Source organism: Agrilus planipennis, unplaced genomic scaffold, assembly GCF_000699045.2.
Source record: "Agrilus planipennis isolate EAB-ADULT unplaced genomic scaffold, Apla_2.0 scaffold177, whole genome shotgun sequence".
Classification (NCBI taxonomy): domain Eukaryota; kingdom Metazoa; phylum Arthropoda; class Insecta; order Coleoptera; family Buprestidae; genus Agrilus; species Agrilus planipennis.
Genome location: NW_020438926.1, coordinates 265,027 through 279,898, shown reverse-complemented (window position 1 = coordinate 279,898; position 14,872 = coordinate 265,027). Strand labels below are relative to the sequence as shown.

At 32.0% G+C, this 14,872-nt stretch overlaps 1 protein-coding gene across 4 annotated transcripts; it reads left to right on the top strand.

Annotated features, from left to right (window-relative positions):
• Positions 1-1,055: 1,055 nt before the first annotated feature.
• LOC108740674 (serine protease inhibitor 88Ea) lies at positions 1,056-14,859 on the top strand. 4 transcript variants are annotated; one of them, XM_025974029.1, is made up of 5 exons: positions 1,056-1,262; positions 6,645-6,954; positions 7,870-8,302; positions 8,373-8,602; positions 11,583-11,962. In XM_025974029.1, the coding sequence occupies exons 2-5, from the start codon at positions 6,652-6,654 to the stop codon at positions 11,880-11,882; spliced, it is 1,266 nt and encodes a 421-aa protein (XP_025829814.1). In that variant the 5' UTR covers positions 1,056-1,262; positions 6,645-6,651; the 3' UTR covers positions 11,883-11,962. The 4 variants fall into 4 exon arrangements, with proteins under 4 accessions (XP_025829814.1, XP_018330579.1, XP_018330581.1 ...); XM_018475077.2 differs by lacking the exon at positions 1,056-1,262 and adding an exon at positions 3,759-3,965; XM_018475079.1 differs by lacking the exons at positions 1,056-1,262; positions 11,583-11,962 and adding an exon at positions 14,558-14,859 and having other exon boundaries at positions 6,513-6,954.
• The last annotated feature ends 13 nt before the right edge of the window (positions 14,860-14,872 follow it).

Here is a 14,872-nt window from a genome sequence, read left to right as displayed (position 1 = left end):
ATTTCTCTTTTTTTTACATTCGTATTTGCTACAAATGCCAATAAATATTGTCAGCCCACGAAGAATCTATAATAACAAATTTATAAAACAAAAAGTATTAGTGAATTTGGTTTGCCTTTTTTTTCTTTCACTTTATCTTCATAACATAGCTATTGTACCTAACACCTGAATATTTTAAGGATTAATGCTTTATTTTCAAATTTTTGCACTTTTTATAAACAATTCGTTACCGCACATTTGATTACTTGATTTACTTGATTACTTAATTTAACAACAAAGTACGAAAAAATATGCAAATTGGAAAACTTAAAATTTTTGGCAACTCTTGTCAAATTAAATAAATTTAATGGGTAATATGTTTAAAAATATATTTTTTGTAATTGTAAATGTCATTTAACTAACAAAAAAATGCAAAAGCGTTAGGTAGTCAATTGTAGGAGAGGAATTTGAGTTCAAAGAACTAGGTATAAAGGTATGAACTGCTATTCAAATAAAGCACACTGCCATTTTTCGGTACACATACGACATAGGCAAAATAGTCTTGTTATTATTTGCATGTAAAATTTCCATTTTCCCGTTATGTCCGTTTCAAATCAAGAATGGGTGGGAGATTGTATTTTAATACCAATATCACTGTTGGAAATTCCTGTACATAAAAAAAGCACTCGAAAGCCTTAGTAAATGACTATTTGTTTAACCATCGACTTAAAAGTTGTAGATTCTTTGCAAAAGATTCATATTGTCTAAAAATTTTTATAATATTTTAAACAATTCAAAAATATTTCAAAATTTCGCTCTATAATCGAACTTCTTTGGTTCTCTTTCTTTATCTAATTAATTTTTTTTTAAAGAACTTTATGTAAAAACTTTTTTTTTATTTTGGGCAGGACCGTAACGCAGCAACAATTAACAGAAAAAGACATGTGTAAGCGTACCTTACTCGTTTGTTTTATGGTCAATAAACAATTGACCTTCTATAACAGTTCAGCTCACTAGATGCTACCTGACCAGAATTACTAACAATAAATATAAGTTGAATCAGAATACCTGGTCACTTAAACGTTGAAACCTGTTTGTGCAACAACTTGGTATAATACCAAGAGTGCAAGTGATATTTCAAAGAGAAAGAAGACTTTTTAATATCGAAACTTTGAAATTTTGTGATTAGTACTGCTTAATGTTCCTTAATAGTTAAACAAAAGTGCAGCATTTGACATTTTTCCAGGAAAATAGGAAAATTAACGGTATTTTTATAGTCAGAGGTAAGGCTGTGTAGAATTTATTATAATGTAGCAACTCAGGTGTTTACATACCTGATGTTCGTATTCTGAAAAACTAGAAAGCGTAAGCAATACGGGAATCCCTCTGACATTTCCAAATGTTTTTTTAATTGAATATTAATTGCTTACACACTTGACGATAATTTTCGTCTGATCCAACGAAAATCGTGAACTAATTTTAGTAAAAAAATATGTAATTAAACTATAAAGAAATATTAAATAAACAAATTTGTTCTTTTAAGATTCATACGAGTATGTTACAAAAGAATTTGTACGTATTTCGAAATTGTTGATGATGATGCCAAAATTTCGAAATACAACTATCATCTCAATTACAAAAAACAAATACACATCCAGATGTTATAAATTCGTATATTTAAATATTTGATATTAAAATTTCTCGCGATCCCAGAACTTTGCTACGCGACCCCATCTGGGGTCGCAACCCATAGTTTAGGAAGGCCTGCAGTAGAGTGATTCTTTTTCCTTTAAGAAAAGTTTTACGTTGCATACATTTTGAGGTTTAACCCAATGAAATATATTGTAACAAAATATTTTCATTTAGTTTCTTTCCACTTTATTAACTTTTTGTGGATTTCTGAATAAACGTTGTATTTCTAAAAGTATAAGTAGGAAGACGATTAGGATTACGAAAATCAAAGATTCAAAAGTTCCTTTTGTGTGACAGAAAATTGAAATTTAATTTAAACTAATATAGATTATATTAAAAGTGTTTCTATTTCTTTGAATAATGTAACAAATTAGAAATAAGTTTCGTTTGATTCTAGGGTAGTGTATTTGGTTTATTTTATTTTTTAGCATTCTCTACCATACAAATATGTATGTAACAATTACGTGTGCCATTCCTGGAGTGCCTTATGTAAATAAATGTACATTAATATTATAATATAGAATAAGAAACGTGTGCACCGCAACCTATGCTTAAAGTATTATGTAGAATTTTGTGTGTTTTTTGATAAAACAAATAATAATGTGCCATATAGATAGATAAAATACATATAGTTTCAAAATGAGACTAATTTTTAGCAATATTTTTGTACTGACTTTAGCCTTTCAGCTATTAGCTTTTTTTAAAGTAACAAAATCTGTATTATATCTAATGTGTAAATCCGTTTAATTGAGAAACAAAAAAGAACAAGTGGGAATTTTTCAGTGGCTTTTATTCATTTATTTTTTTGTTTTCTTAAATCATCCATTACTATCGGATATTTATCGATTTACGTTTTGATATAGTGGTTTTTTGGTTACGTATGCATTCACATATAAGTACAGCACACAATGTTAACGGAAATTCCTAATTTCAAACAATTTCATATAGACCTTCAATTTACTTAATTCAATCTGATATTTTGAATTCATTTTTAAATACTTTTACTACTACTTTTAATCAAAATAATTGGTTATTTCTCTTTTTTTTACATTCGTATTTGCTACAAATGCCAATAAATATTGTCAGCCCACGAAGAATCTATAATAACAAATTTATAAAACAAAAAGTATTAGTGAATTTGGTTTGCCTTTTTTTTCTTTCACTTTATCTTCATAACATAGCTATTGTACCTAACACCTGAATATTTTAAGGATTAATGCTTTATTTTCAAATTTTTGCACTTTTTATAAACAATTCGTTACCGCACATTTGATTACTTGATTTACTTGATTACTTAATTTAACAACAAAGTACGAAAAAATATGCAAATTGGAAAACTTAAAATTTTTGGCAACTCTTGTCAAATTAAATAAATTTAATGGGTAATATGTTTAAAAATATATTTTTTGTAATTGTAAATGTCATTTAACTAACAAAAAAATGCAAAAGCGTTAGGTAGTCAATTGTAGGAGAGGAATTTGAGTTCAAAGAACTAGGTATAAAGGTATGAACTGCTATTCAAATAAAGCACACTGCCATTTTTCGGTACACATACGACATAGGCAAAATAGTCTTGTTATTATTTGCATGTAAAATTTCCATTTTCCCGTTATGTCCGTTTCAAATCAAGAATGGGTGGGAGATTGTATTTTAATACCAATATCACTGTTGGAAATTCCTGTACATAAAAAAAGCACTCGAAAGCCTTAGTAAATGACTATTTGTTTAACCATCGACTTAAAAGTTGTAGATTCTTTGCAAAAGATTCATATTGTCTAAAAATTTTTATAATATTTTAAACAATTCAAAAATATTTCAAAATTTCGCTCTATAATCGAACTTCTTTGGTTCTCTTTCTTTATCTAATTAATTTTTTTTTAAAGAACTTTATGTAAAAACTTTTTTTTTATTTTGGGCAGGACCGTAACGCAGCAACAATTAACAGAAAAAGACATGTGTAAGCGTACCTTACTCGTTTGTTTTATGGTCAATAAACAATTGACCTTCTATAACAGTTCAGCTCACTAGATGCTACCTGACCAGAATTACTAACAATAAATATAAGTTGAATCAGAATACCTGGTCACTTAAACGTTGAAACCTGTTTGTGCAACAACTTGGTATAATACCAAGAGTGCAAGTGATATTTCAAAGAGAAAGAAGACTTTTTAATATCGAAACTTTGAAATTTTGTGATTAGTACTGCTTAATGTTCCTTAATAGTTAAACAAAAGTGCAGCATTTGACATTTTTCCAGGAAAATAGGAAAATTAACGGTATTTTTATAGTCAGAGGTAAGGCTGTGTAGAATTTATTATAATGTAGCAACTCAGGTGTTTACATACCTGATGTTCGTATTCTGAAAAACTAGAAAGCGTAAGCAATACGGGAATCCCTCTGACATTTCCAAATGTTTTTTTAATTGAATATTAATTGCTTACACACTTGACGATAATTTTCGTCTGATCCAACGAAAATCGTGAACTAATTTTAGTAAAAAAATATGTAATTAAACTATAAAGAAATATTAAATAAACAAATTTGTTCTTTTAAGATTCATACGAGTATGTTACAAAAGAATTTGTACGTATTTCGAAATTGTTGATGATGATGCCAAAATTTCGAAATACAACTATCATCTCAATTACAGCAGCTTAATTTGATATCTGAAGTGAAACTATTACAGAATTAGTTTATAATATTAACACCCTTCTGCAAATGGTTTTGTTTATTTGGGTCAATAAGCAGACTGACCTTTGCATATGACGGTGTAGTAAGTTCATTGTTTCGGTAACATAAAATCACCAATTTGCATTTTTTGGAAATTTACATACCTTGATTTACATACATGCATGGGTAATACTAGATAGCAAACATGCTACATAAGCATTATATCTTTACATTAAATATTATAATCAGTAAAATGTTTATAACGAAAACTATTGGTGCGCAAGTGTTAACATCTTCAAAATTTTTTCAAATTATTTACCAGAAAATTATATCTTGTTCATCATAGGTACTCAGAAATATTGTAAATTTTCAATTAAAAAACACCCAGAATGTAAAGTTTCCTGGTATCACAAATGTTAGTTACTTAGTGGTTACCAAGAAAATATAATAAAGTTTTATTTAGATGTAGTGTTGTATTACGGGGATGATTGATGAAAGTACCGTGGATAGAAAAGATTAAGAATGAGAAGATATTAGAAAGAAGAATATGAGAACAGAGAGTGCTGTGGAAATCAATTAAGGAAAAGGGGGGACAGACATGAAGGATCATTTAGATTTATAAACAAATTAGAAGCAGATTAGAAACTAACAGTGGCAGAAGGACCTAAGATTAGATTACTGCTCTTAAATAGTTTTGGGATGTGGGATATTCCAGTTCTGCAAAAATTGGCTCAGGGAATGAAAGTACGTGCTTAACCAGGCCTGGTACCAAGGATGATGATGATGGTAAAGAAGACTATATCGCGATGGCAGTAACCATACACTCAAAACTAGGCAAAACGCGTAGTAGTATAAGTCTATTTATTCCTTTAGATTAAAGCTTCTATAGGGTGGTCACTTCCTAGAAAATCTAGAAAATAGGGACGTGTCAGGGAAAAGTCAGGGAATGTCAAGGAAATGTCACGGAAATGTTCCCAGAATTAGAGAATTATTACAGATTCAATTCAAAACAATATTTTTTTGCAGACGAGACGACATAAAGTTTATTACTGTGAGCCTTTTTATGATGTCTGACTATAATTCTGCAGGATTTCCCATATTTTGTCTAGAAACCAGGCCTTTTCCTCCCATCTCTTTAAAATTCTTACGTTTTAAATATTTTACGAAATATTGTGAACAGTTTTGTTCGAGAAATCGTAGTAGTGACATTCACTATTACAAACTGCCTGATTACTTGTTTTCTTACAATTAAACAAATAAACATTTTTAATGTAGCAATTTTATGATCAGGGAAAATAGAAAAGAAACTCTGGAAAACATGGAAGAGTCAGGGAATTTTGATTACAAAATAAAGTGGCCACCCTGTTTAGTGTAAGAAAGGTCAAAAGCGAAATCTTTTTGAATGAAATGTTTTATAGTAGTACATATTATAGGTTCAAGGTTTTCCTTGCAAATTCGATTTCTAATTTATTATAGTAAATTATGTAACGAAAGAGAAATTAAAGATGCTCAAATTACCATGTTACAATACTACATAAATAAACTCCTACTTCATTTTACATGTACAAGTTTCGGATTCCCATTTCGCCATTCATTAAAAATCCATTCTACCTCAGTTGTTTCAATCCACACATTGTATAATAAGTATGCGTTTGGTGTAATATCTTCGTTCAATTTCGAAATACGTTTTATGCAGTTGTGGAAGCAAAACACTTCATCGCCCAAGAACATTTTCTTTTAGGAAAACCTTCTTTACGGTGTAAGAAGTTTGGGTGACCAAATATAGGGATGTCAAGGGATTGTACTGCGTCTGGGCTCAAATCCACATAATATTAATATTAGTAATTTTTTCTAGTAAAACTAGAGTCATATATGGACATTTATTATATTTACTAGAGCCCTGTGCATAGATAAATTATAATTTAATTAGTATTACCAAACTTTCTTTAGGTTCATTTTTACACACTGTGTAATGTACAGTTAAATGTCCATTTTGGTATCACGTACATAGATCATAGGAACTGTTACTACAGTGACGTCTCGTTTGGGAAAGTATTTTATTATTTAAACACATTTACATCCGTCTGCTTACTTTCTCCAACCCACACACACATACACAAACACGCACACTCTCTCTCTCTCTCAGACAAGCAAAATCGTACACATGAACGATAGCCATCCACAATCGACAATCCAGTCCACTACGGGCTTCATGACACTACAGTTTATACGCGATTTTAAATCGATTGACTTTCTTTAGTTCGATATCATCGACAATTCGCTGATTACTTCTTCGATTGCAGACGAATCATGAAGACAATCCCGGTGATTTTGTCAGCTATTTTTGTGACGTTTTCGGTCCGGCCTAGCGAACAGCAATGCCTTACTGCAAACGACCAAAGGGTTCCTAGTCCTACGGGACATTTAGGACTCTACACTGGGCAGCAAAGTTTTTCCTTGTCTTTACTGCAAGCGATCAACCAATTCAACCCGCACGAGAACATTTTCTTTTCGCCTTATTCTACATACCATGCCCTACTCATGACCTACTTTATATCAGCAAACCAAACCGAAATGTACCTGAAGAAGACTCTCAAACTGAGCCCGACACAGGTAAATGTGTAATTTGCTTTTAATTCGTTAACTTGTTTTACATACCTATACGTAATAAGTCTTAATTTATTTATGCAAATGCAAAGTTTAAACGATATCAATATTGTTTTTCAGTTGATAAGTCGGTCAGGTCAACCAATAAGGTTATCGAACAATTTAAATTGTGTCTCGAAACTTTACATTAAAATTGGAAATTCAGAATTTTCCCAAAACATCAGAGCAACCCAAAAAAAATCATTATACAGGGATCCAAACAACATAATCTAAATAAATCTACTGTTGTTGTAAACAATGACTAATACGCGATGAATTTTCCAATTAATATTCTTCATTTGAAGTGTAGGTGTTGCTTCAACAACAATTCTTTACGTCTGTTACTCCATTGCATAGCATAGGTTTAATAAGTTCCTAGCTAATACACTTAAAATCAGTTTCTAAAAATTATTCGCAAAAAATAAACCTCAAACTATTTATAAATACCTACATGTATTTTTTTACAAATAAATTATGGTTTTGTAATGTTCACATTTTGTAAAAAATTAATTTATTACAGTACGCGTGTAAGTAATCGATTATCAGGTAATAGATTGATAAAGTCTTAAGGTTTTATACGAAAAACTGTTTAGGTCAGTGTCAGAACGTACGCCTTTCACAGTTGAAATTAAATTACACTTTTTCTTTTTCTGTTAGATTAATGCCACCAAGTAAAAGAAATCCATCTGTAATGGATACGCATAGCTACTAACAACAAAAACGTATTTTTGAAATTCAAATAAGAATCAAAATTAACTTTTTTACTTATTACGGTACCAAGAATTAACAAGTCGTTTTATGTAATAATAAGTAAAAGAAAATAAACAATTTTCTTGATAACCTTTCGATAGAAAATTTCTAAGAAATACTGGATTATTACAGGATAAAGCTGATATATTCAACGCTTACAAGTTGGACGAATATACAACCAGGACCGGGCTAATTAAAAATGGCACCTACGAATTCACCAACGCGAACAGAATATATGTCGCCAAGGATATTCCCTTAAGAACCTGCGTCCTCTCTTTGTTCGGAAGCGAACTAATTCAGTTCAACTTCCAAGAAAACCCCGAAGCCGCAAGGACTTCTATAAACCATTGGGTGGAAGAAAAGACCCATGATATGATCAAGAATCTACTTCCGCCGGGCACTATTGACGAAAAAACAAGTTTGGTGCTGGTGAATGCGGCCTATTTCAAAGGAAAATGGGAAAACAAATTCAATCCTGAAGAAACTAAGCCTGAAGTGTTTTATATTTCACCCTCCAAACAAACCATTGTTGACATGATGCATGTTGAGGCCACATTCAACTATGGTAATTAAGACGAAGACGAAGATCTCATCTGCAGTTTAATTTGATTTTGATTTTATTATTATTATTACAGACGTTTCTGAAAACTTAATGGCTCACATCCTCGAATTGCCCTACGAGGGTGAAGATATCAGCATGTACATTTTATTACCCCCATTCGCCAAAGAAGACGGCATCGATACGGTGCTGAAAAAGTTGACTATCGACAACTTCAAAGAAGTTGTGAATGGATCCCTTTCACCTCGACAAGTGCAAGTGTCCTTGCCGAAATTCAGTTTGGAACACACCATCGAACTGGCTCCGGTATGTACAAACATATTCATAATCTTCATTATATTAGAGAAAGCTTTTGCGACCATGGTGAACTGATGTTGTTCTGATTCGGGCATGAAGGCCGAGTTACTTCCTACCGTTTCGGTAACACGAGTGGCGAGATTCTTTAGGGGCCCTTCCATCTCCGATGATGAATGTAACGTTCTTTAGATGCGAATCAAAACAGCATCACTTCATCTCCATTATTGTGAGAAAAGCATAAAGATAAAAAAAAAGTTTAAAAACCGACGATTAAAATTAAAATTAAAACACTTGTGATTTCAACAGCCAGAGCCCTAGCCGTAGGAGGGGATGTTTTTTCATAATTTCGTATAAAAACGCCTGCAGATATAGGAGCTGTAATAAGATTACAAAAAGGCTTTCGTCATCATCATAAGGTCGTCAGTCTTAATATTGATTAGAGACCCACCTCCACTCTTTCCTATCCTGAACAAATCTTCGCATTTCCCCAAAACTAGAACAACTCGCATCCTTGCGAAGAGTAATCTAATCTAGGTCTACCTCTACTACTTTTTACTCCTGTTTTTGCCTCTAATATGTCTCTGACTAGACTGCTTAAGAAGGTGTCCTACCAACCTATCTCGCTTATTTCTTGTTGACTTCCATATGGTCCTCTGTTTTCCTATTCTTTCTAAAACCTCTTCATTTATAACATTCTCTATTACGAGATAAATTCAAAATGGTTGTAGAACGTTTGAATTAAATATCAAACATTTTCACAAACTTTTTAGACAAAAAGAATATTACAAGTTAAAATACTGAAAAATTGATTCTGCTGCATCCACCTCATCACATGCCTAAGTTCTAAGCTAGGGCTCTGTCAACAGCTTCACATAATGTTGTGCTATGTTCTGTTTAAAAGAAAATTTGTTACATCTGAAGAAGCCACTATGTGGCGAAACATATGTCAAGTTGTTAATAAAACTGTGGAAATTACGAGTGTTTATAATGAATTTCCATCAAAGAACGATTGATTAAATTAATCGTCATACAATCAAATGTTTTTACGATAATTGTTTGTGGTACTAAAGCTTTTTTTGATTGTTTTGATGGCATATCGGATGCAGATAAGTTTTCCTTTTGATTGGTTTACATATTGTAATTTTGATAACACATAACTTTTGAATTTGATACATGGATTAGATAATAACAGGACTGTATTAAATAAGTAACGTACAAAACTTTTATTTACTATTGTGTATGGTAACAGCTATCGATAAGTGGAATGCTAGTTATTTTTTCGCATGTTTTGAAAGCCAAAGATGATAGAAGAATGTAAACATTAATAGATTGTTGGGATCGTTATTTTAAAGAAATATTTATTAACAATTACGGCAAAAAAAGTGATTGCATTATTATTGCATTTTCGTTGATCGCTTTTATTGTCTGACTAACTTATTTATATTTCTATTTGTTAACCTTTGAATGTTTTGTGTTCGTGGTAGTAGCCTTTTAGTTATTTCGTTTGAATTTTCATTTTCGTAGAAAATATTTCATTACTTAAATGTAAACAACACAATAGGTGCCTACTTAACAAGTACACAGCCGTTTTATCAGATGATTCAGTGACAAAGTTCGTATATCAAATTTTATCTTGGAATTATTTCGAAATATATTACATATTATGTACATACATATGCATATTAAATGTGAAAAGGTAAGTAGTGTTTGTTATAAATTAACGTTCATTGTTTTAATACATAATTGGTGAAGGGTATAGTTATATTACTTCCTTCCCTAACTGCTTGTTGTTCTGATTAACTTATTAACCTGCATTAAACTTATTAACATGCATTAAACTTAGTAACTACTTGCATTAAATTATTAACTTGCATTAAATTATTAACTTGCATTATGCATTACATTAAATAAATTCGCAAATTTTTAATTTATTTTATCAAAGACACGATAAAGTATCTATTGTTGCTATTAAGTGATTTTATTCTTAACTTGTATCATAACATTCATTTACCTTAACTTTCATGGAATTTTTAACTGCCTACTTTATAATGTAACTTATTACACATTAATTCACTTTGTCACGGACACTTCTTTGGTGCAAATTACTTTCTCATAATTAATCTAACATAAAAAGTGGACTGTTCGCTGTCCTCACGTTTACAGGCTTTGGGATATTAAAGAATCGCTTATTTTAATTGGCAATACCTTCAATGTAATACCTTTTCGGTATACATAAATTTATGTATCTGTTACGGTTATTATGCTTACTTGGGTAGTTTGTGAACCAGCTGGATATTTGATGGTATTCAAACTATCCAAAGGTCTGGTTTAACAGATAAAATTATAAGATTACGGTAATAGACGACAACACTCACGGAAAAGAAATGCATTACAAACTAACCAAGTAATGCTTCTATGAATATTAACACGTCTCTTTTTACAATTCCATAAGAAAACAAGGCAAATAATTATCCCCAAAGATAAGACAGACCTAGTTATATTTGGTCATAGGGAACTACTACCCTAGGGAACTAAACTCGCTACGAAATTATTCTGAATTGTACAGTTTTTGAGATTTCAACTTTGGAATTCTAAAATACAAAAAACCCCTTACGTTATAACTATTCTGGGAACTTAATTTTCCATAAAATTGCTCAATTGTATTAGTTTGCGAGATGCAAAACGTTTAACCGTTAGTCATTTAACAATATTTTGAAATAAAATTAAACATTATAAAAATTTAAACTCAGAAACTGTTTTAGAGTTTACAAACTTGATATACGATTAGAGAAATTGAAAGGGTTTCGCAGCTATAATTTGCATCTACTCTATAAAATGAAACATACGCGTATAGTATGTGTCTAATTAAACGGACATAGTGGTCATATAAGAGACCACTATAAACGATTTCGTGACAAAGTGAAACAGTGTGGTGCCTTCCGAAGCAAAAAAAAAAATGGAAAATGATTGAAATTAAAATGGTGTTTAGGTACTAGAAGTAATTGGTATCGGTGATGTGTTTCAAGACGATGCCGATTTTACCGGCTTAACGGTTGACAAGGATGTGAACATTGGTACGGGGATTCACAAAGCCAGATTAGATGTAGATGAACACGGATCGAGAGCTGCCGCGGCCACGAGCATCCTGACCGACAGGATAGCCGTTGACACCGACGGATCGGTGGAATTCAAGTGCAACCGAGCTTTCATATTTTTTATTTACAATAAAGAAATGGGCTCCGTTTTATTTTTTGGAATTTTTAACAACCCATATCTTTTGTATCATTAACAAATTACAATTGTAAGTACGTAATAAATTATTCTTTGTGTATGCCATATTATATAGCCCAATAAAATTATTGTAACGATTATTTTTGTTTGCATATTGTGTAAATATAGAAAAAAGATAACACAGGGGCAAAAGCAATACCTAAATTCTGATCCCCTGTTTTGCATCGCTTCTGCAAAGAAAATAAGAATAGATTTGAAAATGTTTCATCCCTATGCTTATTAATGAATATGTGCATTTATTATAAATTAATTCTGGTCGTAATACGTCTGGGTTCGTGCTATTGTTTCAGAAACGTTAATTGCATGGTAATTCTTAATTAATGCTAAACGAAAAGCAAAATTAAGTGACTGCTTGCACACACATGTAGATAATATGTAGAAGTCACCCGAATCGAACACTTTCAATTCAATCACAAAAGACAATGCAACAGAGAATCACAATTATTATTAACAAAAAAATCACGTATTGCTTCGAATTAACAGAAGGTGAAAACTGCATTGTAAACAGCATGTAATTAAATTATAGTAGTGGGTTGTACAACAATAAGTTGTTATTTTATTTCTAATTTTTCTATTAGTACCACACGTGATAATTACAGATACGATATTTTTTCAAGAACTTAGGTACGTACTACTCTTTATTACTCGGATTTGCTGCATGTATCGTAGTTCGATTTGATTTCTGAATCAAAATTATAGACAGGAAGATCGATTTGATTTGCACACTTGCAGCTGGTAGATGCGAATCACGAATTGCCCACCAAACTAAATAAATAATTGTGACGTAGAAATATATCTAATATGTATTATAAAGTATTTGGTGTGTTTCTATATCAAAGATTAAGACGAATCTTTCCAGAGCTAGGAAAAATATTGTTTCATTCTTCGGTTCCAAATCAAAGCACCAAGGCGTTAAAAGTTAATTATTTATTTATTTAAAAGCTATATCTAACCTTTCGCCCACGTTGTTGGACTTTCTCAAGTTAACTATTTATACTGTTATATTTATAGATATGTACATTATCATCATCATAAGGTCGTCAGTCCTAAGACTGGTTGGACACGCATATCCACTCCTTCATATTCTGAGCTAATCTTCGCATTTCCCTAAAACTAAAACAACCCGTAACTATTTGCGAACAGTAATCTAATCTAGGTCTACCTCTACTGCTCATGACTCCTGATTTTAGTTCTAATATACCTGTAACTATCCCTTATAGATACATCATCATCATAAGGTCGTCAGTCCTAAGACTGGTTGAACACGTACCTTCACTCTTTCCTATCCTGAACTAATCTTCGCATTTCCCTAAAACTAGAACAACCCATATCTACTATTTGCGAACAGTAATCTAATCTAGGTCTACATCTACCCCTCTTAACTCCCGTTTCTCCCTCTAATATGTCTCTGACTAGACTTTTCATGCCTGAGGAGGTGTCCTACTAACCTATCTCTCCTATTTCTTATTGACTTCAATACAGTCCTCTGTTCTCTTACTCTTTCTAATATCTCTTCATTTCTAACCTTCTCTATCCACGGTATCCTCATCGTTCGCCTGTAACACCACATTTCGAACGCTTTTAACCTTTTCTTTCCTGCCGCTCTCACTGTCGATGTTTCGCACCCGCGCAGCGCCGCGCTCCAAACATACACCTTTAGATACAACAAGTAATTATTTTGTGTAAGACTGATAATATACCGTTTAGTAGCAAGTTCATCTATATTATTAATTAATAAAACTAGCCTTGAGAAAGCCGAACAACGCGGGCAAAACGTTGGCTATAGTTTTTACTATAAATAAATAACGTTTAACCCCTTGATACTTTAAATTCAACCTAATAATGAAATAGAAAAGAATGGTTAATAGAATTGTAGTTGCGAGATATAAAAAGCTTTTTCAAAGCACTTTGTATATGTACAATAGCTTTAATGCCAAGTAGTTTTGGTGGCTGGAACTAATACAGTATTGTTTCACCTTAACACCCAGGTCCTTCAGTTTCTTGGTGTCGGCAACTTGTTCCATGAAGACGCGGACTTTTCTGTGTTATCTGGAAGAAGGGACTTGTCCGTTGGGGCCGGCGTGCACAAAGCAAAAATCGAAATTGATGAGCATGGTGCGAAGGCCGCAGCGGCCACAGCCTTATTCTCCTACCGAATTATGGGAGACGAGACGGAAGACGTCGTCGAATTTAAATGCAACAGGCCCTTTATATTCTTTTTGTACAATAAAAAAATGAACACGATACTCTTCACCGGTATATTTCGTCGACCTGCCTAAGTGCCTAAATTACGAAATATCGAACACTTTGTAAAATATTTTGATTACCTACTGCATTTTTATAAGTATTTTTGATCTCAGCAGCTATTAAAACTAATTTTTACCTCAGATATTACTGTTTGGAATAATAACACCCTGTACTTATAGTAGAAAGCTTTATCACGTATGTTCTGATACCGAATACCTAAAAATATTTAGAAAAGGGCATTCACTTTTTCTGTTAATTGAATCTATAACATGTATAATAACAATAAAAGCGATAAAATGTACAAAAAATGTAAACATAAAAATAAAGGGAAAATGCCAAACATTAGCATTTCTATTTATAACAATTGTTTGTCCAGAAAAAGTAGCCTTTTGCGTAGATTTCTTAAAAATACCTTATTTTTTTCAGATTTTAAGTAAAATAGGAGTTGGTAATGTGTTTGACGAAGCCGCCGATTATTCGACTTTAACTAAGAGCAAAAACGTATCATTAGGTGGTGCATTGCACAAGGCGAGAATCGAAGTAAGCGAGGAAGGAACGAGAGCTGCCGCGGCCACGGTGCTATTCACGTTCAGATCTAGCAGACCTTTAGAACCGGCGCAATTCAAGTGTAACCATCCCTTTATATATCTAATATTTGACAAAACCGACCAAGCAGTTCTCTTCACCGGAGTTTTTAGAAGACCTCATTAAACATCGCATTTAATTATCCTTAAGTCACTT